We start from the raw sequence: 27672 nt of genomic DNA on the forward strand, positions 1-27672 counted from the left end.
TCAGTATCTTTCAGTTTCAGCTTCTCTCCAAACCCACCGAGACGCAAGCGGCACCAACGTTACACGTTTGCTGCCGGTAAGTTTGTATTAGTTGACGTTACCGAGCTAATGTCGATGTCCAATTTGCAGCTGTGCCATAGTTCAATTAAAGAGATCAATCAGGTTTATAACCTTAAAGATATCAATGATAATTAGCATGGATGCACACGCTCTTACTAGGATTGATAAGTCAAGGGGCCAAAATGGCGGTACCATCCGGTCCCATGGTGTAATGGTTAGCACTCTGGACTTTGAATCCAGCGATCCGAGTTCAAATCTCGGTGGGACCTCATCCTTTTCCTCGCCGTTTGACAGTCCACCGATATGTATGTAGGTTAGCGTGTAGACTGGAAACAGCCCCTGTGGATCTAAACATCAGCCAATCAACCACCAATTACGCATCAGACCTGCTGCGTCTGGATAACCTGCCTTGCCTGTTTCTGTTTTTTTGCCTCACCCAAACATTTTTTCTCACAGGATGCCCTATTGTAAAGGGCCTCACAATAGGCCATGCCCCGCCTCTTTGGCCCCGCACCCTGTCTACAGTGTTTGCATCTTTTCTTGTTTGGAGCTATGAAACTCAATTCTCCGGTAGACGTGAAGTTCTTATCATGTATACAATGTAAATCCATGCATAATAATCTATCTGCAAAGATATTTTGCATGAAAATCTATCCACAAATTAACTAACAAGAAGTAAAAAGGACAATATTTTTCTCTCAAATTGAGGGTAAGCAGTTAGAGTAAAATAGTACCCCCCCAACTATGCTTAGGTACAGCACCTTTACTGAAGTGCAGTAGGACACTGCATCAAAGTCATTTATAAACCTTGGTAAACAAATAGTCACACTGTGCCACAGATTAAATAATTTCACTATGAAATTCTACTCATGCTGAGCAAGTTTATGTTCAAACAACTTTATTTCCACACGTAAATGGCAGTGTTAAAAATACATATACAGTAACATGCTTAAACTGAACATATCTTTTAACATTTTAGTGGAATGTTTCTCAATTTCTTTGCAAATATGTCCATGACAGCTATTTCTCTCATTGGCAGAGGTGTGCGGGGTTAGGCCCCTGGGCAGAATGAGCTGAGAGCTCTTTAACAGAGCCATCTCATACTCAGCTGTTTTCTTACCACAGTTGTGGTTCATTCCCTATGCACCAGTGTACCCTGCTGTATCCACACTGGAACATTTGTATTCCCAGTATGTTGTGTGTGGATGCATTCTGGAAGGACACCAAAACACATCTGCTGGTTACTCACTTTCAAACATAAGACTTGCTCAGTATTCCTGTGGAAACTGAAATGGTGCTGGTACTGTAGCCTGCCAGTGTACATACAGCAAAGTACATGTGCAATGGAAAAACTATTAAATCAGGAAAGTGGCAGTAAATTATATTTGTGCATTTGGAGAGAAAAAAAAAAGCATATTGTGTTTTGTGTGTTGCATTAACAATAATACCACTCACAAAAACAGCCAAATTTAGCTACAACAACCGCTACATCAATAATAATATAGAATTTCACAAAGCAACGGGAACACTATCATAATAAATGACAAGACAAATCTTTGAAATCGCCTCCTCCCCATGCTGACTGAAGTGGAGTTAAGAAGAAAAAAAAACTATTTATACACTAATTTTTTACAGTCTTGTTGTGTTTGCAAAAGCTGTATTCATCACAGAAACATTTCAAAATGGAATTCTAAATGTGGAGATCTACATTTTCAGTGTATTAAAGCATCATATCAGATTAAAATCTCCTGTCATATTACAAATAAAATTAACGTTATAATACAAAGTGATAATAAAACAAATTTGGAGGGACTGTTTGTGAAAAGTACACGTGCACACACTGCTCACACACCATAGAGTTTCTGAATCTGCCCTTTGTGTGCTGTGTTTTTGCCAAAATGCCCTGACCCATGGCAACATTAATCGAGTGAGTGAGGAGATGCAGTATGAGTGAAATTGTTGCTTCACTTCAGAGCTCCATTATCTCTGCACCAGTAATTCTCCTGCACTCACAGTTCAGTTCCAAGTTTGAATTCGAAGAGTCATAACCCATAATGTTCAGCACATCATCTAGTTCCATGAAGTAAATCAGTTTGAATCAGACCAGGCTTGAAATTAACAACAGAGGCAGTGAAGTTGAGAAAAAAAGATTTTATAGTTTTCAGTAAACTGTGTAAGAGATAGAAAGATCTGAATGCCTTTATGCCTTTTTATGATTTGTCTTAACCAAAAGATAATTGCCGCAGAACCTAAAACAGATGTCTCCTCCAGTCAACGGTGCTTCTCTTTATTCACCCCTCTCAGTGAGAACAAAGTATCAAAACTTCTGATTTGCAGCCGTCCCACTACATGTCCACTAGACCCCATTCCTACCAACCTCCTCTAAGTCATATCTCCCACCATTGTGCCAGCAATCATACGTGTGATAAATGCTTCAGTGGCTTAGGGAATGTGTCCAACTGTATTCAAATGCGCTTGGGCAACAGCACTATTGAGAACTCTTGGCCAGTCTCGTCACTTCCATTCTTATCCAATGCTTTTGGAAGGGTGGTTTTTCAAACAGTTCTCTGGATTCCTCTCACGAAATGACCTACTTGATCCAAATCAGTTGGATTTAGAGCAGCCACTTCACTGAAATGATCTTGTTGTCTTGTAACAGAAGCCCTGAGGGCAGCCAGAGAAGCAGCGCAGTCTTCAGTTCTCATCTTGCTGGACCTATCAGCAGCCTTTGACACATCACCACTGCATCCTGCTGTCTGTACTCTCTGATATGGGCTTCTCGGGCAAAGTGCATTTTTGGTTTGAATCCTGCGTCAGTGGGCATCTTTCAGTGTGTCATGGCAAGGACAAACATCGCCTCCCCATATGGGTTGCCCCAAGACTTGGTGCTGGGGCCCCTTCTCTTTGCACCACCTGGGTCAGATTCTTCGATAGCATGGATTCTCATATCACTGCTATGCAGATGACACCCAACTATAACCATCATTCCTGTCAGAAGATCAGTGCGGATCTTGGTTTGTCTCTGACACATATTCACATGGATGAAGGAATGCAACCTTGACCCACTAACAAGACTAAACTCTTGGTCATCTTGGCTAATCTCTCTCTCCATCAACATAAATCATCTCTTACCCCAGCCTAGGTTGCGAGAAACCTGTGTGTCATGACTGATGCCAGCTATCCACCTGACTATGCTGCATCTGTCTCCTGGTTGTGCAGCTTTGCACTACATAGCATAAGAAAAATCAAGCCATACCTGATTCAGTATGCCACCCAACTCTTGGTACAGGCCACGGTCACTCTCTCCTTGACTACTACAATGCCTGTCTAGCGGGTCTCCTTTCGTGCCCAGTGAAACCCAGCACACCTGGTTTTTGATCAACCTAAAAGGCCACATATCACTTGGCTGCTCATTTATCCTCACTGGCTACTCATGATGGTCTGAATTAAATTCAAGTCGCTAATGCTTGCCTACAGGGTGGGTCTGCACCCATCAACTTGAACTCAGTCATACAGGCCTATGCTTCTTCTCTGCCACTGCATTCTAAGGAACTAAGGAACATCTTCTGAAATTGGCATCCCTACCTCTATCTTCAAGAATCTCTTAAAGAGTTGTTCCTTTGTTTTAGTAGAAATGATGTATATTCTATGTAGTATTGTACTTGTGTGGTAAAACAAATGTCAGAAAGTCAAATTCTTATCTTTACTCAGGTAGTTACTGCATTTTGCCTTTGCGAGACAAATTAGTCCATAATACTGTGGAAATTAAGTTGTATATATTCAAAACTTTGGCGACCACACACTTCCTCTGACAGAGTAAATGCTGTTTCTTTCACATCAACAGGAAATGTGAATCAAAATGTGAACTATTGTTGTGTTGCTTTTGTTGTGTTTCATCCTGTTAAGGCAACGATTCTCTCAGTGTGCTGTAGTTTTATTTCTATGAAACACATGATATGGAGATGCTGGCTTTCCAAGGTCCAGATTATTTTTCTAAGATGAAAGCATGTCATCAGTTGTCTATGACATTCATTGGTCACAGTGGTGTACAGGTAAAGCATTCAGAGGCTTCATAAGGCAACAGATTACACAAACATACAGCTCTGCATCTGTGACATCAAGGCGGCAGGTCTGGGATTTGTCCCTTTTTTCATTCTGACAGGAAATATATTATGAAAACAAGGAAGACAAAGAATAACAGAATTATATAAACTGACTTAATTCCAGCAACAGAACACCTGATTATGCAAGGATTACAGGATGGCATCATGACATAAATGAATTTTCTCATCAGTTCTTACAATTCCAAAAACTGGAGATGAAAAAATGTGTGAGTATTTGTGTGAATATCACATGCTTCTTGAGTGCTCTTCAAATATTATGTACATACATACACTGCCAAATCAGCTGACCTTTACCTGCAATCCCTCTGTGTTTCCTGCAACCTCAGTCTTTTTGTCACCTCTGTGCTGTATCCAGTCAGATGTCAGTGGTCTCCAGCTTGTTGAGCAAGTCCACCTCCCCATTGCTGTAAGTATTGTTGTTCTTTTGCTGCCCATTGTCTTTCTTCTGCACCCCGGACAGGGGGTGGCTACTTTGTTCAAGAGGCACAGCAACAGGCTGCTCCAAGCTGATGGTGGCACGGCTGGTTTCAGTGATGGAGGAGTTGGTGTGGTAGCTAAAGTGGTTGTTGGTAATGGGTTGTTCTGCCCAGCCAGTTTTGCCCCACACAAACTTCCGCTGAGCCCACTTCCTCCGCAGTGCTGCCTGGGCCTGGACATCATCAATGACAGCCAAAGGAGTTTTAAGTATAATTATCAATATTTTATCTTTTTTTTTTTTCTAAATAAATGTCAATAAAAATTTTCTCTAGTTTTAGAGGTTAGTTTATTCCAGTTTTAACTAGTTTTAGACTTAGCAGTATCTTGCATGTAACAGATTTTATATTATCTGGGTATAAGTAATAAGTTATTGTTAGTTGAAACATGCAATATGGTAGTTTAACATACCTCAGCATTGCAGAAACAGAATATAATTGCCACCAGGAGACCCTGCAATGTAATGAGACGTAGATTAAATATGAATACAGAAACAGATGTCAGTGACATTATTTGTAATTAATGCATCTAAATTCATCAGTAAAATCACTCAGTTTATTTGAAAAGCACGAACTGTGGATGTTATATAGTTTCTTCCTCTCTAGCTCCCGTGAATTTGAAACTGACTATCACAACATTCGGCTGTATGTCCAATTTCCAAAAGCGACAAACCAAATGGCACTTGCTTATTCAAATTCAAGAGCAGAGAATGGGTCTGTTGTGCTTTGGAGTGTGATGGAAATTGATGAAAGAGCTCTTTAGGTGGTGCTGAAATGGGTTTAATGGTACTTAACACTCTGAAAAGTCTTTACGCTAAACACCAGCTATGTTTGGAACAGATAATGTAAAATCTTGTATTCATAAGAAACACTTGCAGCTTAACACTGCAGAATTGGCTTTGTTCAAACTCCAGTGTGCAGTTTATTATTGACTGTACCTGGAAGTGGCTGAAAATATGTATAAAGAATTCATAGATGGCACGGCTGATGCGTCCCTCTGGCCTACGGGGGAAAAGGATGAACTGGACTCCCAGCAGTGGGATGAGGATGAGGGTGGCTCTCACTGCCTTCATGTAGGCAGTGGACTCAGCGCAGTGGGTCTCCTTCAGCTTGGTGATCAGAACTCGGATGATGTTCAGAAGAAAGAAAAAGTTCACCTGGATAGATTGATGGTAGATTGGTGGTCAGATGGATGGGTGAGTGAAAGAAACACATATAAATTATATTATCTAAGTAATAACAATGACTGGCTTGATAGTGGCATTACAACAGCACCTTCATATAAGGTTATGAATTTAACCATGTGAAGCCAAAGATAACATTTTGAATTTAAGTGTCAAAAACAGAAAACCCCTAACCCGAATAGACTGACAGCAATGTACTTAAATCTGTGTCATGGTGTGAAGTTGCATAAGGAGTTTCAGGTAAAAGTACTCTACCAGTTGTGCACAAAGTCTTTGAAAAACAGATTTGAAGGTCAGTTTTTAACCAAACACATAAAATCTGCATCTGCAAATTTACCAAATACCTTATATAAAATATATTTTGTTAATTACTCACTAACAATGCTGCTTGAATGGGCCCATGGATGATGTAGACCAGTTGAGTCTCTGAGCTGATCCAACAACTGAAACAAAAACAAAAAGTAAGAACTGAAATTCTTGGCACCATTCCTGTGAACCATCACCTACACGGTGACAAAAAAGGGCCAGGGGGCTTAGAGAAAGCCTGAATCATCCATCTTCAGAGCAAGACTCAGTGAACAAAGGACTCACAGAAATTCCACTTGATGAGGCAAATCGATTTCTTTCAATGCCTCTCAGCCTGACAGTGATCAAACAGACTAAATGAAGGTCACAGGAAGGAGGACAGGGTCTGTTGTTATGTTACAGAGGACAACGTACCTTGAGTTGCTTGATCTGGACTTGAGCTTCAGTACAGTAAACATGCAGCACATTTAACTACATTGGTGACATCTGTATGGATAATTATCTTGGTAGCTACATCTTACTTGTCGTTAAAGAAGAGCACGCGAGCCACAGCATACGTAAAGGCAGGAATGATGGGAAAACCTTAAAATAAAGACCAGAAACACAGACAGAAATATCAGACTGACATCCTGCTTCTGCAGTTGTATACAGGTTTTTTTTTAATGACCTTTAAAGATACAGCTCAACATTTTGGGAAATAGGCTTATTCACTTTCTTGCCAACAGTTACATGAGAACATTGATGCCACTGTCATATCTGTCCGTTCAGTATAAAATCTGGAACCAGGAGACGGTTAGCTTAGCATTGCAGGGAGCAGCAGTAGTTAGCCTAGCTGTGTCTGAAGGTAATAAAATCCACCTATAATCACCTCTAAAGCTCACTATAGTTAACACATTATATCTAATTTGTTTAACCTGTACAAAAGTGTAAAGTGAGAAACTGTCAATTTATGGGGCTACAGGGGTAATGTATTGTTGGCTTTATACTTTCATTTTTGGAAACAAACAAGATTTATTGTCTTCAGTGCTAAACTAAGCTAACAGCTACTGGCTGTAACCCCTGGTAAATTAGCAAATTGTTAATTTTACACTTCAGTTTTGATTAAACAGATTAAACAAACAAGATATAATGTATTAGTCAGTGATCTTCAGAGGCACCATTGGGTTGGTTGTGTTATATTTGGAACCACTAGGTTAGCCTTTTGTCCCTGTTTCTATTCTAATCTAAGCTTTTGGCTGCTGTCTGTAGTTTCATATTGCTCGGACAGACATGAGACTGGCAGCGTTTGTCACACTAATGAAAGCGAGTATTACCCAAAATGTCAAACTTTTCCTTTAAACAACAAATAACAAGTTGTTGAGTCTAGTCAGTTCAAGAAAGCTGAAGGCACAAACGTTTCAGTTGCTGTTCTAGCAGCAACAGCAGGGAGTTAGAAGTAGAGGTGACACATGCTCATCACAGGAAGGCTATGAAGTATAGATATGTTTTTTTTTTTTTAAAGTGAGCCTTTGAGAGACAAAAAAGAATCCTATTCTAATGCATAAAAGCTGGTTAAATGTGGCTGCACACACAGGCCAAAGCCTGGATGAGAGTTTCTCGTGAAAAGTCCACTTATCTAACCTCAGGCTTATCCAGCCATCAAGGTTGCATTTTTGTTTTGAATTACATTGAAAATTGATGCTCACAGTGCAGTAAAAGATCACAAGACAAAAATCTTGGCATCCTTCGTAGATGCGTTCATCTATCCAGGTGTATTTATAAGTGAATTCATGTTTTATATTACTGGTAACCTTGAAAACTGTGTCTGTTGAGAATAATGCAGTAACTTTGGGTATTTCAAGTGTTTATTATTAGCATCTTACCAGTGAATGACTGTCATAATCAGAGTGTGGGTCACAAAATGCTCTGTCAAGAAATTGTATTAATGTTATTTCTAAATATATAGCCTATCAAATGATTAGTAAGAAAAGTTATATGTAATATATATTATCTGCTGGCAGCAGATCCTCATGCATCTTAATACTTAAATACTTATATGTTGTTTCTGCAGACATTGTTTGAATCTTCCAGGCCATCTGCAATTATAGGCCCATATGATGTTTTCCATTAACATGACCCCAAGATGGAAGCAGCTTACACTCAAACACCACATGAAAGGGGCTGGAAGAGGCAGTAAAATGTAAAATCCTCCTGACTCACCCCATCCTAGGACGTAGTACCAGAAAAGCTGCTGTTCCCCAACAAACACGGCCACTATGATGAGCGTGTGGAGGTAGATTCCTTCACACAGCATCCAGAAGTAATTGGAAGTAGATGTATACTGAGTCAGCACAGCCAGGACCTTACAGCTCACCTGATGGACAGGAAATGGCATAACTTCACTTCAAATGTATCATGATGAATTAGAGGCAAATTTCAACCCATAAAGACAAATATTTGTTAAAAACAAAAAGAAAAAAAAAACACCCAGGCTGTGTAATCCACAATGCTTTGAATTACAATACCCACTGAACACACCATTAAGTTAAATGTAGGACATTTTTAACGTGGCGACATTAGGCAAGTGAACTGAAATTCATTAGTGTGATGCGTTGAAATATAGTTCTGTGGCTCACGGGGTTGCTGGCATTCAGGGTCTGGTTCTTGTCTGCACTGAGTGAGAGCCACATCATAGTAACAATGGAGTTCAAGATGAAGGAGAGAAACATGTTCTTGTGGAGGGAGATTCTCTGGCAGCTAAGACTCCTAGAAGAAAGCGAGGCAGAGAAAGAGAAGGATTAGTTTATCAGGTATGATACTCTAGATTATTTTAAATGCTCATACTAGTATTAGTTATTTAATAACAAATTAAATGTAACTATATCAGTTTTATCTGCAGTTAGCTTGACTAATAAAAAGTTTGCATATAACATAGTCATTGATGTGTGTGGAATGAGATCAAAATATTTCATTAGAATCACTGACAGCCAGCTTAGTATTAGTCAGTTGTACAATACATGTGGGATAAAACACACTGATCATATCAATGGGAACATGAACCAAACACACAATAAATCTCTGCAAATAGGAAAGAAAAAGTAAGTAAATGCACATATAAAGACTGTAGAAATTTTCAGTCAGAGCAGACAGATGAAAACTCTCACTTGAAGTAGGAGAAGATGATCAGACAGATAATCAGGGAGACGATAGACAGACCATGACCCACCATGGCCAGGTAGTAGAGACTGAGGGCAAACTGCAGGAGAAAAAAATCATTTTATTATGATAAATTCACCACTTATTAACTATACAGTATGCTGTCAAAGCACAGAAGAAAATAAAGGAAACGTATGTATAGAGAATATTTCTGAAGCCTTAGAAAGGTGTTTCCCGAGTGGCCATGAATTTAGATACACATTTGGCATTGTTGGCCAAATGTCATGGCAAATAATTGAGATTCGTGAGACAATGTCCAGGGGTTTACATCATCTTTACAATGTCAGTTCCTACAAAAACATGCATGCTCAGGTGCTGTGAGCCTCTCCATCCTTCAAGTGGAACAAATACAGATAAAGATAAAGATAAATCTTTATTGTCATTGCACAATCAAACTTTGTATAAAAGTACAACGGAATTGAGGTACTGTCCCCTGTCCTAAGTAACTTGCATGATTATGTAAATGTAAACTGTTCCCGTGGACATGAGGTGGATTGAAACAATCCTAGACAAAAACTAGGAGTTTTCCTGTGATCTTTGACATCTCAAAGATCAAGCATATATTACAATTTTACAGAGGAAATAACAAACAACGCCACACAACAACAACCATAAGAACATAAAATAGCAGCAGCATACATTGTACTTTGATTAGCTCAGTGTAGTAAGGGTGGTGTTTATTGTTCTTCATAACAATACAAAGACACCGCCTAGTTACAGGCGAATCAGGGCGTGTGAATTAAAGTCACAAGCTAACCCTTGATCCTATAGAGATTATGACAGTTTGGAGATTTTAAAGAAATCTGACTCCGTTAGCTCAACTGTAACTTTAGCTACGCCCGGTGGACCCAGGTTCCTTGCTGTAGTTTACAGTCTCCAGTCTTCATGCCAGTTCAGGGGACATGATTCGGTGAGTGCAGACTGCAGTTTACACTCAGGTCATGTCGCTATGCTCTACTGTCCAAGCATGTGTTGGGAAACTTCTATCAGATATCAACATCTGTCATGAACCCTTCTGGTGTTTCTTCCTGTAGTCGGTTCAGATTACATTTCCAAATCATGACAAAACAAAGGTGCACTTGTTGCCCTTTGAATTTCGTCTTTTCATAGTTCACACTATAGGGTTTAGTGCAAATCAGTAAATTTTGTAACAAGTAGTTATTAATCCAGGAATATTAGGCAAATGTTGCTGTGCTTAACTGCACTTGAAGACATTATTTAATGTGGTTATTATGCATCAGTCCATTTAAAGAGAACAAAGAGCCTTGTTTTTTGATTTGCTGATTCCTATAAAGCACATTACTGAATTAACAGTCATACACAGTACTTTCACTGCATTGTGTTTTACCTTGAGTTTGTCTCCGGTGTAGGCCTCACACTGGGTGTAATTAGTCCAGATTCGGTTGCTCTCTGGATGATAGAACCACTGGCCATCAGGATTACACACTTTGGTAACCTTCTCTGTTGAAGACAAAATTGTAATTTACTCAGACACTCTTTACAGTTTGATTCTGGTGACTTCAGGTGCCAAAAAATAGATGATGAAAAGTTCATTATATCACACATGTTTCTGTATCAGTGCCTTTTGCCTGGTTTAACGTTTAATGTAGAAGAACAAAAACATTCTTTGTTCTTCAGGCGCGGTGCTTCAGTACATTCAATTTGAAGTACAATTATAGACACTATGTTAAAGTGCCACGTGTCAGCTTTAATTTGAGGAGGCTAACATCAATAAAGAAAGAACTCTGTGGGAGATATAACCCTTTAAACACATAGTGCCCAAATTGAAAGTAGTTCAGCCATAATTGGACACTTGGCTACTAATTGTGTCATTAGTTCATGCACAGCAGCATAACCCTGAAAGGCCTGGCTGCAGTTAACCAAAACATACAAAAAGAAGCTGGTAGAGTCAAAGTGCTCATGCACCACATATGTTGAACATGTTGTTGATCATGTATGGTTACCAAAGGAGCCGACATTTTATTGAATATTTCACTGCTGATGGAAGCAACATGATGAATGCGGAGGCCTGTGAGAACGTGTGTGTGTGTGTGTGTGTGTGTTAAGGCCTCACCAGCAGGGTCAAAGTCCATAAAGTAAGAAGGACACATCTGCATGACTGTCCCTGGAGGTGAGTCCCCCCAGCATAGCCAGCCGTCCCACGTACGGTTACAGTAAGTACCTACAGAAGGCAGTACAGACATAACCTTGAACTTGCAGTGCTCGCAGACACTAGACAGGACAGACGTGTATGACTCTGCCTCTGGGCAACAATAATAACAAACAAGAATTGTTGTAACATTTTTCCATCTCCAGTTTCAAAGTGATGAAGTGAGTCACCTAATACAGTCATCCATTTTTTGTTGAAGTTTCGGTAGGTGGTGCTGTTTCGCTGTCTAGCACTTGAGGCTACAATGACCCTGATCCTGCCAACCTTCAAGTTCTTCCTCTACTTAAGTCAAACAAACCGTAAAAGGAATTACATCACAATCACGATTCCTCCAAGCAAAGATGTTTCAGATACTACATGTTAAGAACAGCAAAAATAAAAGCTGCTGTCTTATGTAGAATATGAACTTACTACTGATGTCTGTATACACTATATGATCACATCACTTTTAGTATCACTATTACATTTAAATGAACATTTAAGGAACAGCATGGCCAAAACTGAAGTCTATTGTAATAAACTATAACAGCTGTGCAATGAGTCTGTGCTGTCAGTGTCTCACATGTCAACAGAGAGTCAGAAAGGTAGGGAACTTTTTAAATCTTTAATAAACTCCCTGACTGAATGAATCATAAATTATCTATCCAACATAAATGGTGTAACACTTATATAAACTATGTGTCTGGCCGCAGCTAGCCTGTACAAAGAGGGTCAACAATAGACGGAAACCTGGCAGTACCAGGTTACACAGGGGCATGTTGGGAAATAGAGCACAAAATAACATTTCAAAGGCAGTGAAGTACTGAGCGGGGTAACAGGCAAAGTGACAAAGGGCAAGTTTCCTTTCTTTCAGACTCACTTCCTCTCTCTCTCTCTCTCTCTCTCTCTCTCTCTCTCTCTCTCTCTCTCTCTCTCTCTCTCTCTCTCTCTCTCTCTCTCTCTCTCTCTTAGTGTGACCAAATACTGGAAATTGTTAATGGGCAGGACAGCCAGCAATGCACATATCTAAATCTACATGTTATAAAGAAAGGTTATCAGCACACACATTATTTAGCAATGTGTACTGACTTGTACATACCATGGTGTCTTTCACCCTACATCTGTGAAGTCTTCTCTATTGTAAAACTTTAAAACAGTGTCCCCTGGCCAGGCAAGTTTTCTAGTGTGTATCTTTTTTTGCTCCACTGTGGTGCACCAGACCACAATATGCTCATTACTGGCCCCTAAAACCAGAAGGCATAAAACACCCACTGGTACATGAAGGTTGGCAAGAACAGCAGTTTTCAAACAGTCCCTGAGATAGATTGCAGAGAATGGTAAGCATTGCCACTGATGCTGTAAAAGCATTTATTAATTCCCTTTTTAAAAAAGGAATTAATAAATGTCTCATAATTTAACTTTTTTTTTTTTTTTTTTTTTTTTTTTAATATTTATAAGTTCTATGGACTGCTGAAACAAAAATCAACCCCTATCAAAATGATGTGAAAATGTGGAAAACAAAAGGAACAGCTCAAGACCCAAAGCCACCACCGCATCCGTCAAACATGGTGCTGGTTCTGCCGTGGCTTGGTCAAGTGTGGCTGCCAGCAGAATGGGCATTCTATTGATTATTTCACTGCAGATGGAAGAAAGGATTTCCACAAAATATGAAATATTCTAAAGAATGTTTTGCTGTTTGTCTCCTGAGGATCATCAACTGAAGGTCCAACTCTTTTCTCCCTTTTGTTCATATCTTCATTGTGGATCCCAGCATGGCGCTAATTTTATTCTTTCTGAGCATAATGAAAATTAGCTTTAGATTTTAAAGGATATCCTGTGATTACATTTTTTAAATTGCACTGTAAGTGATAACATTTACACAGGGACAGAGCTCATTAAAACTGCCACAGCAATTGAACTATTGCGATTAACATTTATCTAAAATCTGCCAGAAACAAAACCCTGTAATAACATTAAGACGTCGGTGCCAGTCGGATGGCTGTTATCAGTAGAACTGTGAATAACTGGAACAATAGGTACAATCTTATCACCTTCTTCTGTATGTGGTGGATCATGGATTATCTTCAGGTAGCACTCAAACTGAGCAGCCAGAATCCGTTGTTGAGACATTCCTAGTACAGCGGATATGTCACTGAAATTCTCCGGCTGCCCATGCACTGCCTTTTCAATAGTCACCATGGAGCTCACATCCTCAGACTGGGAGACCTAGGTAGTGAAGTCATCCAAAAATACAGATAAGGTATGTTAGAGATTTTACAATCGGGAAACTTGTCCACAAATACCTATACCTGGTACAATGAACATGCTCCTCTGATTTATCTTTTTCAATTTTATTTATATAGCTCCTTCCACAATCAAAATTGTCTCAAAGCGCTTTACAGAGCCTGACCCCAGAGCAAGCACTCCAATTACATTACATGTTGTAGTACATCTATTAATGTGTGAAAAGGAGAAGACTATGCATCTACAGATACACAGCTGTGCTCACCTCTGTGCCCAGTGCCACTGCAACTATCAGTGAGAGTGTTAGGGTCCTCCACATGTCTCTAAAAGAGAAACAGGAACAAGGTCAGTGCATTTATTCTACATTTCTATGCCAAGTCACCGTGCAATATGTCATTGCACCTGAAGAAAATGCTGTAATTTATTCCATAACTGTAATTCTTAAAGAGAAATCTGGGAACATGAAGCATAATAGACTGCGCTAGACTGTGAGAGCATACGTCAACAAAGTATTCTGCACAGATTTACAGTTGTAGTTTGGATTCCAGTGTGCGTGCGTGACTGCACGGTTTTATGAGCATACTTATGTATGTTTATTTACAGTATGTGCATTTTCTCATCTATCAGGACAGGAAGTTCATGCTCCTGCAGTCAATCCTCTGCACTCTCCACTCAGGGTCAGAGAAACAGATGTGTGTTTATCATTGTTTTTGGGCAAAAGAGCAGCACGTTCCCTTTAGTGTGTTCTGTGTTCTTTAATTTTGCTGTAAATACAAGTGATAAAAAAGTGATGATTTTGTTGTCAGTGACTATGTCAGATGCTCATTTCAGGTATTAATGAAATGCAGAATTTTTAATAGTTTTATTTTTAAAGAACTGTAACATCCATCCAATTTAATATTATAATGCAGATATAAAAATGGGTTTGAATATTTAAGTGGTTTGAAAACCACCACACATGTGATATGGTCCAACTGTGAGGGGAATTGTAATGGAACATTGGAAGCTTAAGAGTTCAAGTGGTTAAAGTTTGAATGTTAAAAGCAGTTACAGTTCAAATTCATGCCAAGACGCTCTTCTTTGAGGCCAGGGTAATGAAAACATTTTGACATTTGAGAGAAATGAGAGATATAAAGGAGAAAGAAATGTGGGAAATGTTGTGTGTCACGGGTGCGAGGGTTTCAGGAACCAGTGCTTTGAATAGTATGAAAATCCATTCTTCATTCTTTGTTTGGACTTTTTTTCCCCTCTCTATCTGCTCTGCTTGCTCACATACAGCCAGAGAGTTTCATGAATGTTGACGAGTATATAGAGGGAAAAACAAGGCATAGCCCAGTTTTAACTAAAAGAAAGCATTTTAATTAAATATGTTTCTGTGAGCATTTCGAACATAACTTGATGTATACTGTTCAGCTGATTTTGTGTAAAGGGAGTGATGTACAAAGGGTGTACAGCAGTAAGCTCTTCTGAATCACCCCAAGACACAAAGGTAATTATTAAAACATTTGAGGTAACTAACTTCTCAGTGTTCAAGAATGTAATATTTATGTGCACCTAACCTGTCAGTAATCTTTTGCAGTGACGCATGCTTTGATGCTGGAAACACACAGAAAGTTGCACAAATTTCAGACATGCATTAAACACAATTATGCACGAATAATGCTTGCTGTATTTCTGTATTTCTAACAGCTGTTGTAAACTTGTGCCAACTGTTACCATGTAGTTAAAAACTGTAGTTGGCTCGTGTTAAATCAGTATTTTAACATTTTGAGAAATACATTTATTTGCTTTATTGTGGAGAGTTTAGATGAAAAGAATGATTCCACTCTCATGTCTGACCATTAAATATGAAACAATAGTCAGCATAAGGACTGGAAACGGGGAAACAGCTAGCCTGCATCAGTCTGACAATAACCAAATGTGCATTTGTTAGGAGTAGACAGTCTCTCCTTTATCCCTTGTGCTTCTGTTGTTTCCTCTCTCCCAGTGCTTCTTGTTTGTCCCTTGTTTGTCTGTTGTCCTGTCTGTGTGTATGTGTGTTTAGGCCTGGGTGTGGTCGACCTACTTTCTGATTGCCACCAGGTGACCTCCTGCTCACCTGTGTCTAATCATCTTATCTACTATAAGAACGCCGGTCCTTCATTCTTTGCCACATTGACACTAGTGGTAATGTGTGTCTGACTCATCATGAGTATTATTACACCCTCAACCTGTTAAAGCCTGTGTGTCCCCCAGTCTGCCCTGCTCCAACATTAAGGACATCATTCTTATTGGCAATAAACTGTCTTTGACGTTATTCCACCTGTTCGTGAGTCTGAGTTCTGCTTATGGGTTTTTAATGCTGCCAAAAACATAACAGCATAACTGCCACCATAAATCTTTCTAGTTAACATGATGGATCTTGTTCATTTACACTGCAGAAAAAAACAGTGTGAGCCCCCTGTAAAATGGCAAATTGTTGATTTTACACTTCTGTTTTCGTATGAATTAAACAAATGAGACATAACATTACTGAAGGCCTCTTGGCATTAAAACGCTTTTGCGTGTCAAGTGCAGACATTATACATCTTTCCTTTTTCTCCATCTTTCCCTTTCTCTCTCTTTCATGTGCACATGCAAAGCATAGAATACTTGAAAGCTACATCCTAAACCCACTGCACCAGAAATCACACTGCATATTAAACATTAAATCAGCCCATAATAAGCCTATGATCTGATCTTTAAATTGCTTCCTTCCACTGACAGACAATGCAGCCCCACAATTTGACAGCTGTCATCAACAAAAGCAAAAATATTAAAAAATATATAAAGCATTTAAAGACATTTATGATCTTTTTTCATAAATCCATCCCCATCTTTGCCGCTGAGCACTCATTGCTGATTTTCAAACAATACTGTGACATCTTTTCCCTCAGGCTGCACTTTTTTCTGCAGGCGACGACAACCACGCAAAGAGACAGTCACAAACACCCACAAACAGACATTCATTTATAATTACAGTTCCATTCAATAAGAACCAAACAATGAATGTCTTTATAGCAGTTATGTACACAGTTGCCTCTAGCAATGCATTGTTCCCAGTCACGACATTGTAAATCCAAGGACATACAAACTCTCATATTATAATACCTTGGCAGTGCTCACTGTGTGCCATTGTCACCAACAAACACTGTGTACAATCAATCTGTGAACTGTAGTGAAGTAGTTTGGGTTTTCTGCTTTCTGCTAACAATACAAACTGAAAGACGGCTGCCTTTATCTCTTCCTTTGTCTCTGTGTTTTTGTCCCTTATTTTCTCCATGGTCATCACCTCTATTTATTAACTGAGGAGACTGGGAGCAACTGACACATATACAAAAGAATAGTATTTTTAAAAAATTCGAGAGAGGAAGGTGCAGCGACACAAAAATCACAGCAAAAAGAAAACATGTCTTGCAAACAGTTGTGACATTTTTTGAAGCTTTAAATGTCTATAAAATAAAGTCAATTTTACACTAAATTTACGCACATATTTGTGCAAGCTGATTTGTATGGGTGTGTTTGTATGTGATAAAGTGTGTGTTCGACTGTGTCTAAACACAATATTTCTCCATGTTGACATTTGTGTCTGCGTTTGCATCATTCTTTAGATAAACTAGTTTTTTTGTGTCCAGACATTCTCGCCCATAGGGGACATGAGGAAAAGAGGAGTTTAAAATCGATTCACACAAGCACACACACACATCTGCCCTTCCGTTTTTTCTTTCTTTCTCCTCTCTTGTTTCGTTTTCCTCTCATTCCTGCTCTTTGACAGTCTGTTCCTCCCAACCTGTCTCTGTCTCCTCTGTTTTTTCTCTTCCTACTTTGTCATCTGTCAACATTTATCTCAGCCACTCTGTCTCATGTTGACTCTGTGTGTGTCCTTTCTTCTTCCCAGCTGTTTTTGCTTTCATTAAAGGGTTATATCAGGGATTTGTTGAGATCGTCCTGTCGTTTAGCTCAGGTATGGAGCGCGATGAGGACAAAAACACCAAAATCACTTGCAAGTTGTTTCTTTCTACTGTGGCCTGTAGAATATGCAACAGGTGAAATAGCTGATATAGCCATGTTTAGTTTAAAGGATAAAGGCAGATTCACCTTACAGTGGAAAAACAGCTTTTGCAGGTGTTTAGTTATTATGTAGTGTATGTATTTTGCTGTGATGGGTCTGCGCAGAGGTCTGTAGTGAACTTTGACCTGAGCTGCACTGACCTTTGTGGGCACAGCTGCCACTGCTTAAACCCAAAGATGGATGAAAAAAAAATATTTCACTCCAGAACTGCATGATAACAAACTGGCCTCATGTTGAGAGCCATGTTTGTTAGAAAAAACAGTCTGAGCCTGTGAAATGTAATGATCTACCAACATTAGCACTGTAGTTAAAGGTGACGTTCTGCACTGGTAAATACTGCACCAACCAATGAAAAATTCACAGTATACGTTTTTCAGCTGTAATGAGAATATGTCATAATGTGTCTGGTCACATTCAATATTTTTTCTTTTTATTAGCAAATCCTATGAAAAGACCAAAACCACCAGGAATTAATCTCACTAACAAGAGCTGCCTGTGTTGCCAAAGCCTGATAAATCTTATTCCTCTGTGCCAAGGAGCTCCACTGCTGTTCAAAACTTATTAAAAACACATTAATGAGCCACTGTGCTGCACTGGGTTACATGTCCCCTCATTATGATGAACATAGGCACTGCAGTTCATTTTGATTCACTCCCCCATACACTGTTCTGCTGCCATAAAAATAATCAAAGGTGCATCACATCCATAGAAAAAAATATATATATTCATGACCCATTTTTAAGAATTTACACATGTTCAGAGGGAATATGTGGGTTTGGGGCTGAATGCCACAGACAGGCAGGGGAAGATGAAAGTAATGAGAGACAAATTAACATAATATTGATTTTGGTCTCTTCATGGGACAATGACAAATACACAGAATGCACACTACAAACTGAGGATGAAGGTTTAGTGTTTTTTTCTTGCATTATTTGTTTATTATTTTTCAAACAGCTATATTTAGTTGCATAAAGCAGCTATTATGTATTAATATATAATGCAATCATAGCCAATGATCTACTAATGAAGCATGAGTAGTTGTTGGAGTCTATGTTATTTGATAAATCTTCCAATAGCTCAGTGTATTCCTTTAAAGGAGTCCTGATTTTTCTCTCCAGTGTGATGTGTTGATGGTCTGAGAGCAGTCACTGGCAAACTGGAATGCATGGTTTGCTTGTCTGGTAACAGCTGTAGAAACAACACTGGGCCACGGGTGTAGCCTGTGTTGGAGACTCAAATTCATAATAACACAACAGAATACAGAACAAAAGCATCAGCTATTGGCAGCTTTAATCCGAAATTTATTAACCTGTGTATCAGCCTTCAAATACCCACATCCAACGACAGCAGCGTCTCTTGGCAACTGAGGGGTTCAGGGTAAGGGGTGTTTGCAAAGAATGTGTTTTTTTGTATGCATGAATAACACACCTTGCCACAGAAACAAAGTAATCACAGCGATGGAAATGTCAAACATTAAAAACAGCTTATTTTGTACATAGAATGTACATAGAAAGAGTGCTTCTTATCTGGTCTGACTGGCTGCTGCATACAAGAAACAAAGAATATAAAGGCTTGTGTTCGAGCCTCAGGGTGCTTTACAGTACATTTAGAGACATTCCTCAACTGAGGAAATTCAACACATATTTCCAGAGCCAATTATTTACATGACACCTTAAGATCAAAGGAGTCATCAGTGTCATTAATGTTGAGGGGCTTAGTCAATAAAAAGAGTGCCTCCAGTAATTTGTCCCTTTATGTGTTCTTGCTAAGAATTAGATATAAATGTGTCTATTAGTGTCCAGAACATACTATCATACAGTTTAATCTATCTGATAGAAGCTGTACCTCTCAGTAACTCATCTGTGGCACGCCTGGACATAATCAGACATACAGTAGAGTAGCCCCACTGCACCTGGCAACAGCCAACAGTTTAGAAATAGCTTTCCTGGCTATAAGGCACCAAGTTCAACAACAATCCTGAAGCGTTGCCTTGGCCAGCGTTCCACACTTTCATCTCCTTCCAGTGTTTAAATATCACCACTCTGTATTATTTTATCCATTCTTGGAGTTATTTACTGATGAACTGCTGAAATTTTTTTTTTTCAAACTGCCTCTCCCTCTAAATCAATTATGATCACCTACAATTCCCAGAATGCCTTTGGATCACTTCCAAGAAATGATAATTTTCCATTTACGAGTCGGATGTACTGTGCTGTATTTCTCAGTGTGTAGGTGGGAAAATCAGAGCAAGACTTTCCAATGGTGGGAAATGTAACAGACACAGCACAGTATGCCTCATAGTCTCACAGCATTCTGGTCTTTTGAGGTAACTGTTGTGGAAAAAGTAGTATCTCTAGTATTATTATATATTACTCTAGTACAATTTTCAGTTTAAGGACACTTAGAATTGTAGAATTATGTCATTTTAAAAACCCTGGTCTTCTTGTTCCCAGTTCTTTCAGAGAATGACAGCACTCAACATCCTTAAACCGCACTGTGAGAGTCATAGTGGTCTCATGGGATCTTGAGTCATCAGACGGGATGATGGGAACTCCAAATATTGTTGTTTTGCTGCACTAGATTTAAGTTTATTGGCCCTTGCACCCAGTCAAATGGACTGCAGATGCTACTGTGATGTAAAACAGGATATTACCCTGACCCTAGAGGTCATTATTGCATGAGGTATGAGTAGCGGAAATTCAAAAGTTAAACTTAAGTAAAACTTAAACTATTAATGTGTGTGTGTGCCAAAGCAGAGTTCTTATGTTACGTTCAGGCTTGCATTTTTCAGGGTGGAATATTTGATATTTGCTATAGAATTTGTCTAAACAAATGCAGTAAAATCTTAAAGGAGAAAAACAAAACAAAAACAAAATACAAAGAGCTGACAGGAATTCTGCTTCTGTCAACAACAAAAGGGAAAATGTAATTTTACCATTTAACCCAAAAATTACTCAGGAACAATCAGTGTTGGAGTGTTATTCTGCAAAGTGTTTTACAGAGATAAGATAAATTACCAGAAACACAACACCAGGGAAAACCAGAGGGAGCTAAAATACACAACCAATTACTCCAGGACTGGCCAAGAATGAGAAACAGCAGCTTAACCTTCATTTACATGAGGAGCTAAGTCTCTTTGAAACTGCTCGTGGTGATGCAGTAAAAGCACTGGTAAATTATAACTTCCAGGTGGTTATTAGCATATGGAAAACAGCCATTGTTGTGAGACAAAATAAAAAAAACTTTTCAACCCTCTGCAGACCCTCACAAACTAGGGCTGCAACTAATGATTATTTGCATTATCAGTTAATCTGCTCATATTGATGTTAATTCAAAGGAGGACTTCAAATTGCATGTTTATTTTCCACCTCAACACCCAAATATATTCATTCATTGAAATTACTTTCAAATGATACTGATAATACCACTAAATATTCACATTTGGAAAGTTAGAACCAGAAATGCTTTACATTTTTGCTTGCAAACTGTTGATCTTGAATTGATGGATGATAGATTATTAAAATTGTGGCTGAATAATTTTCTATATATCTATTACTTTAAGGTAATAAGCTCTACAGACTGCAATATATACTATCCGTGTTAGATTAAGATCCTATTTAGAGACTGATAGTACTAATTACAAATGTAAAGAAAATTTGCAGAAAAATGGCCCCAAATTACTGACATGTTCTGACTGTTAGTAGACCTGCTACAAACTTTTTTATTCATTTTCTGGAGTTTGGACTGAATCTTTGCTTTTCAAAAAATCTGGTAAGTAACTAGTAACAGTCAAATAAGTGCAGCTTGCCCATGTGAAATATCAACATAGCATGAAAAAGAAACATTTAAGGAAAATACAAGTCCTTCTTATAAATGTATGTACAATAAATTTGCAGAATTTAAGTATGTACACTCCAAGAGGTGGTTTAACCTTACATGACAAATAACAGCATGTATGTATTCAGTTCCTTTCTATCTCTCAGGGCTAATTTCATATCACATTTCCGATGAGAAAGCAGCTAAACAAAGTGATTTTGGATCATTCAGATGCATCTTTCTTTTCTTGTGTTTCTCATTTTGTTCAGAGTAACTTTAAGAATCAGCACTGATGCTGAATTCACCTCCTTTTAAGAGTTTAATAAGCTGCACTGGTTGAGTGTCTCATAGGACAAACTGTCAGAGCTCCCTCATGTAACTATCTGTGGAGAAAGGAAGTGTGTGTGTGTCTGTGTGTGTGCCGTCGTGCATCTGGTCACACATTATTCCTATTGATTTGTATTCCAGCGGGGGATCTAGCGATCACAGAGAATCGCAGAGAAGCAACGCAATACTACGTGTCTATGTGTGTCTGTTTGAGAGGGAAGACGGAGGAAGGATGAAGGTTGAGGAGGACGCTATTATCTTCCTCTGTCATCCTGCAACCACTTCCTCCCTTCACTCCCCTCTCCACTTTTAAACAGCCCAACAGGTTAAAAATAAGCCATTGTTAGACGTACACAAAGGGACATGGAAGGGACTTTCATAGTGAGTGGACACAGCGAACATCCTTGCAACCTTTTTAAATATGAAAACACTGTTAGACATTGAAAGGTGAGAAAGTTGATTATTTAAATTAAAATATATGAAAAATATATCAAATTTTCAAATTTGAGAAACTGGAACCTGTTAATTTCTCCCATATTTGGTTAAAAACTTTGCGTAAATGGTTATTCAGTTAATTTTAGTTTTAGTTAACTGACACTAATTATTTCAGTTGTAATACTGCTGGTGCTGCTGACTGTGTGTACTGAGGTAACACACATTACTCTTTTCACTACTGGTTTTCATGACAAGAAACATAGGCAGTAACACAGTAGACTATTCAGGCATCTCTGCACGGGTAGTCACTGCATACAGGGGGTATGATTTTAGGACTGTCTGTGTGGGAGAATAATATATAATTGACCCCCTCGATTCCAGTGTCAGAAATATGGCATCAAATTCAAATTCTGACAAGTTTGTTTTAACCATGTTGAGGTTTTTAACAATCAACTGCTTATTTGCACATCCAGCAGACACAGAGCAGCATTAGTGTTCAGTTAGAGACATGTTCCCGGGCTCTAAGTTAAATAATGAGTCTCCTTTTAGGTCCAGTGTGGTCTCAGACAACTCCTGACAAAAATATCTGGGTCTTCAGACTGCTTCTCTAGATGTTGGACTTTCTTCATCACCAAAACTTTCACTAAGATCAGCTGCTCACTGCTGCTGGAAATGAGATTGATGAGAGCCAGGAGACAAGGATCAACACATCTCACATCCTCTGCATCCATAAATGATTCCATGTTAATATAGAAAACATTGCGCAATGCATCTTTACAGGCAGATACTTTGAAACACAACAGACATGAAAAAATGTGTGCTAACCAAGTTATGTAGCACAGTGAGAGCCAAGATCCTGTTATGCAATGACTACAAAGAAGTTCAATTACAGGTCAAACAAGGTACGTAAACCAGCAGGCAGGGGGTGACTGAATAAGAAGGGATGCACTGTGCCTTCAAAGAACAAATGTTTTGGACGCAGCCTCTCCGTCAAACTTTAAAGAGACGTACATGTCTGGAATATGAGTTGATCTTCAGAGAATACAGTGCTACATTTGTGCTCAGCCCTCAGGTGATTCTCGTGCTCTGTACCCATTTTCCACTATGAATGAGCGCACATGTACTGTCCCCACCGGCATTTCTTGAGTTCTGTGGAAAGTGGGCTCTTAACACTACCTGACGAGAGCCAGCTCACCAGCAGCACCAGGATGTACAACAACTGAGCCGCCCACGTGTAAGTGATTACGGACTTTCCCATAGCTTGACTCAAAAATAGCTCCTCCAGCCTCCAGAGTCTTGCCATGTGGTATTGTTTTTGTTTTTTTTTCATTTGTACTTTTTTGTCCATGGGGTTGTAAAAGCTGCAAAGGCAGAACAGACCAGAGCAGAGAGGCAGAGCTCCTTAAACACCATGGTCAAACCAAGATATAAACAGCCCCTTATCTCCTTAACTCAAACGTCATGTCATGCTCCGCCTTTACGCAGCTTTCTTGCATTGTCGCAAAGATAGAAATAAATGACCACCCCACACTTCATCACTGTAAAATAATCGGATGCAATTCAAAATTTTCATCAACAAAATGGTTCCCATTGTTAGAGCAGTTTTGAATCCCTTAACGGAGCAACAGGTAAGATTTTATTCAGCTCTACAGAACAAACTAAACATAAGAGGGAGTTGTTGTTATTCATGAAGACCAATTACTCAAGCGTGTGATGAGAGATCAGGCTTTGAATCTTGTCAAAAGTTCAGTCACTTCATGTGATGCAAGATGATAGGAAATCTTTGCCACTCTAACTACAACCCCTGTACCTATTATTTACACACAGTAATGTAACCCTGACGCGTCAGTTATCTACCACTGATCCTAAAATAAATAGGGGGGGGCTTGTTGGCTTGTTTGTGTTATGAAATGGGGGAGGACTGGAGAGCGAGTTAGGAGGGGGGGGTTGGGCCCAAAGTAGCAGCCAAAACACCTATTAATACACTGATAGCTGCCTTGCAAGAGCACGCTGTTCCAGTCAAAGACACACTGGAACACTGGAGGGATGGGAGTGATAGTTTCCCACGGGCAAATGCACTGTCAGACAGTAGAGTCCAGGAATCATTCTGAGGTATTCAAAAGTCAAGTAAGGAGCTGGTCTGGGATCAATGTCTTGGGTGTGAGGATTACAACCTGGCAACAATAAGCAAAGGGGCTAAAGGGTATTCCTGAAGACACTCCACTCAAATGGAGCTAATTATAGACAGAAACTCAAAAAGCAAACATGGAAATAGCCTTTGTTGATGAAATAAAAGCTGCCGGGCAAATTTTGCAGGGGCAAGTGCAAGGATAGTATGAGAATAATATCAGTGAGTGTCATTCTATTACACTGAGTGACAACTAAATAATAAGAATAAATATACATATAATCTATATATATATACAGGTCTCCTTTCTGTACGGATCAGACTCAACAAGGCAAGAATTAACACCTACAAAGAGAGCAACTCCTGGAAGTCTGTAGGGTTTAGTGGTGATAGTTATTGTGCATGTAAACTTGAATGAAAATCAACCAGGAGAAATGCAAATTCTTTGAGAAAATAACAAAGTACTTGTGCATCCAGCCTGCTGGGAACAGGTTCAAGGTAGATTTGTGTATCTATACCTCCATGTACCCTACACTGTTTTCTTTGACTGAATGTCAAATGGAAAAGATGAAATGAAAGCTGATAGCCTCAGTCATTAATATTTAAGTTTCATTTCTCAGCATGTAGAGAACTGCTGCACCTCAGTAACCACAAAAGCTCAAACACTCTGATACAACTCAAGCTTTTTAAAAGCTGCTGTATTAGAGGATGATCACAGCTTGACTGAGTCTCAGAGCTCTGCTAATGACAGGAGACACAGTCAGTTTCCAGTAAATGTCTAAATCGCTGCAATATTGTCCACCTGTCCTTGCCACATGCCAGCCACTTTAACACTGTTGAATCACCGCAGGCTGCCTAATGTTGTCTAAGGACTCGTCGGCCATCTGCTGTATCAGAATTTAATAGAGATAATCACAGCAACACCCCATTCTGTTCTACTCTATTCTACTTCTGTATCCATTTCTATTCATATTATATTTAGAATTGCAACTGCAGAAGCAGGCAACAAGCCAGCTCAGGGTGTGACCTTCCTTCAACCTGCGTTCATCCTCAATGATATACTTTAAAAAAAAAAAAAAAAGAAATATTCCTTTATTATTATGCTATAAGAACCTTTAGTGTGTCTTAAGCCTTCAGTGTTTACAGTGACCTTATTGTGCTTAATGGTAATGAGCAGAGTCTTGTAATATTTCGGTTGAGAACTGTATCTATGAGGATTAACACTGAATTTACAGGCACCTTAAGCAGTTTACTTATCTTAAACTAACATTTACCACAATGTTCCTGCAGTCACATGACTTTTCTTGTGTATTGCATTGCTATATACCTTTGTTTTGTTTGTAATAAGGGCTAAATTGTATTACACTCTGACTTATGTGGATGAGGATATATTTCACACAACCGCAATCAAGTGAAGCCTCATAAAACCACGACATTAAGTCAAGTCTGGACTGTTAAGAGTCTGAAAGCCAAAGTTTGCAGTAAAAAGCAGAGATCTGTGCGTCTTACCTTTTCTCCGAGTGAGCTGTCAAACTGATTTTTCCTCCAAATATCCCCATGCTTGCATGATCCAAGCGGAGAAGTGTCTCATGCTGCCCTTCTGTCAACACTGACCAACCCCGATCACTCCGCTGCAGCAGTCAAGATAGGTACAATACCAAATACATTATTTCCTGTTGTCGCTTCCAAAATAAAGGACGGGGGGAAACTGTTGTGCTTGTGTTTGTTTTAATTTAGAACCAAAGGCATTATTTCACAGTTCAGGTCCTGGATTAATTCACTGATTATTTCAATTTTAATTTCAGACATCAACTGTTTCGTCTTGACAGCTTTTGTTCATGCACTGTTAAAATGCACAACTCCTCCCAGTCCTGATCACTTTTTTCTAATTTTCCAGTCTGTTCAATTTTCTAGTCAATGCATTTATGAAAAAGCCTGAAAAACATGTATTTATGTTGTGACATTTATAAGTCATAACACACGCAGGAAATGGTTTATTATTGTATTCGATCATTTAGTAAGTTGTCAATACCCTCTGTGAAGCGAACAGTGACTGATTTGCATTGTGGTCTGCAGCAGCCATCCACCTGCAAAGTACAACAATGCCATCTGCCGTTAGTAGCTGTTTGCAGTTGGGTCGTCATCCGCAAACAGTAAATAAAAACAGAGGAAAACAGCAGAAATGCCGTCACCTTTACAAAATAAGTTTAACAGGAATCATGAGATCTGAGGAGTAGGATATTCCTAAATAGATCATATTCAAATTGTAGGTCGTAGTTTTTACAGTACATAAAAACATAGAACAAGTTACCTATATGCATCAAAAAATTATAAAACAGACCGAGGGTATCAACATCAGGGAAAAACATAAATTCAAAGAAAACACATGCATACACACTGCGCTGTCAGTCATATGGGGTTTATATTTGTTAAGCGAAATTATCTAAATTTACGTACTTCTGCTGATTTCCACGTACGCCGAGCATAGTATTTAAGAGCCAGTTCCCCAATCTCAGAGTTAACATGATTTTCTAGGACCAAATAGCCGCTACGTGGTGCAGTGTGATGTTTTTTCTTTAGTTAAAAAGACATGTAAAATAAGTTAACCGAGAAGTGCATTGTAAATAAACAGATGCAGTGCCGTTCTCGCCTCACTGCAAATGACTGCTACCTAACTTTCTGAATAAAAGAAAGTAAAAGAATGATGCTTTCTTAAGTTCTTCATTAAGGAAAAGCTATCAACAATAAACGCGACACGGCCGTAATAAATATTGCTGCTCTGTAATTCAATGCATCACACCATTGCAGTGCACATAAAAAGACATCTTGCGTATGAAGTACATTTTGGTAACTTTTACATGGGCTTGCATGGAAGGCGTGAACCTCCAATGTAAACAAACAAACGAATGTGTATATTAGTCAATTCCAATCATAATTAAAAATCTCGTTTCACTGAGAAGTTCATTATTATGCATGTTTTCATCTATCATAGAAAAAAATTCTGTTCAATTCTACAAAATAAATTTGCGGCAAAAGGTTCCGCCAATAAAGATGTTGGCTCTGCTTACTGCTGCTACGAGGTCGCAGGGACTCAGCATGTTTACTGGCCGTTCATTGGTCCATCTCGAAGCGACTCTGGTC

At 39.0% G+C, this 27672-nt stretch overlaps 1 protein-coding gene and 1 non-coding gene across 2 annotated transcripts; one reads left to right on the forward strand and one right to left on the reverse strand.

The window, feature by feature from the left end:
• Positions 1-257: 257 nt before the first annotated feature.
• Positions 258-329, forward strand: trnaq-uug. The gene has a single exon. It is a non-coding gene; the product is annotated as a tRNA-Gln (tRNA).
• Positions 330-941: 612 nt separating this feature from the next.
• On the reverse strand, positions 942-26148 carry calcrl2 (calcitonin receptor-like 2). The gene is made up of 13 exons (XM_041055787.1): positions 26041-26148; positions 14001-14058; positions 13543-13717; positions 11417-11524; positions 10691-10803; positions 9291-9382; positions 8763-8892; positions 8347-8500; positions 6669-6729; positions 6218-6284; positions 5596-5814; positions 5070-5111; positions 942-4833 (listed from the first exon to the last, which is right to left on the reverse strand). Exons 1-13 carry the CDS (start codon positions 26088-26090, stop codon positions 4540-4542), a joined length of 1563 nt encoding a protein of 520 aa, XP_040911721.1. The 5' UTR covers positions 26091-26148; the 3' UTR covers positions 942-4539.
• Between the last annotated feature and the right edge of the window lie 1524 nt (positions 26149-27672).

The sequence above is a fragment of the Toxotes jaculatrix genome, chromosome 2, assembly GCF_017976425.1.
Source record: "Toxotes jaculatrix isolate fToxJac2 chromosome 2, fToxJac2.pri, whole genome shotgun sequence".
Classification (NCBI taxonomy): domain Eukaryota; kingdom Metazoa; phylum Chordata; class Actinopteri; family Toxotidae; genus Toxotes; species Toxotes jaculatrix.

What these genes read in the sequence shown, in the direction of transcription:
- calcrl2 (XM_041055787.1), bottom strand. Translation starts at nt 26,090, where the DNA reads ATGGGGATATTTGGAGGAAAAATCAGTTTGACAGCTCACTCGGAGAAA. An exon ending in TATGGACTTTGACCCTGCTG is followed by an intron (nt 10,804 to 11,416) that starts GTGAGGCCTTAA and finishes TGTCTTCAACAG; the next exon opens with AGAAGGTTACCAAAGTGTGT. An exon ending in ATATTTTCAGCCACTTCCAG is followed by an intron (nt 5,112 to 5,595) that starts GTACAGTCAATA and finishes ATTACATTGCAG; the next exon opens with GGTCTCCTGGTGGCAATTAT.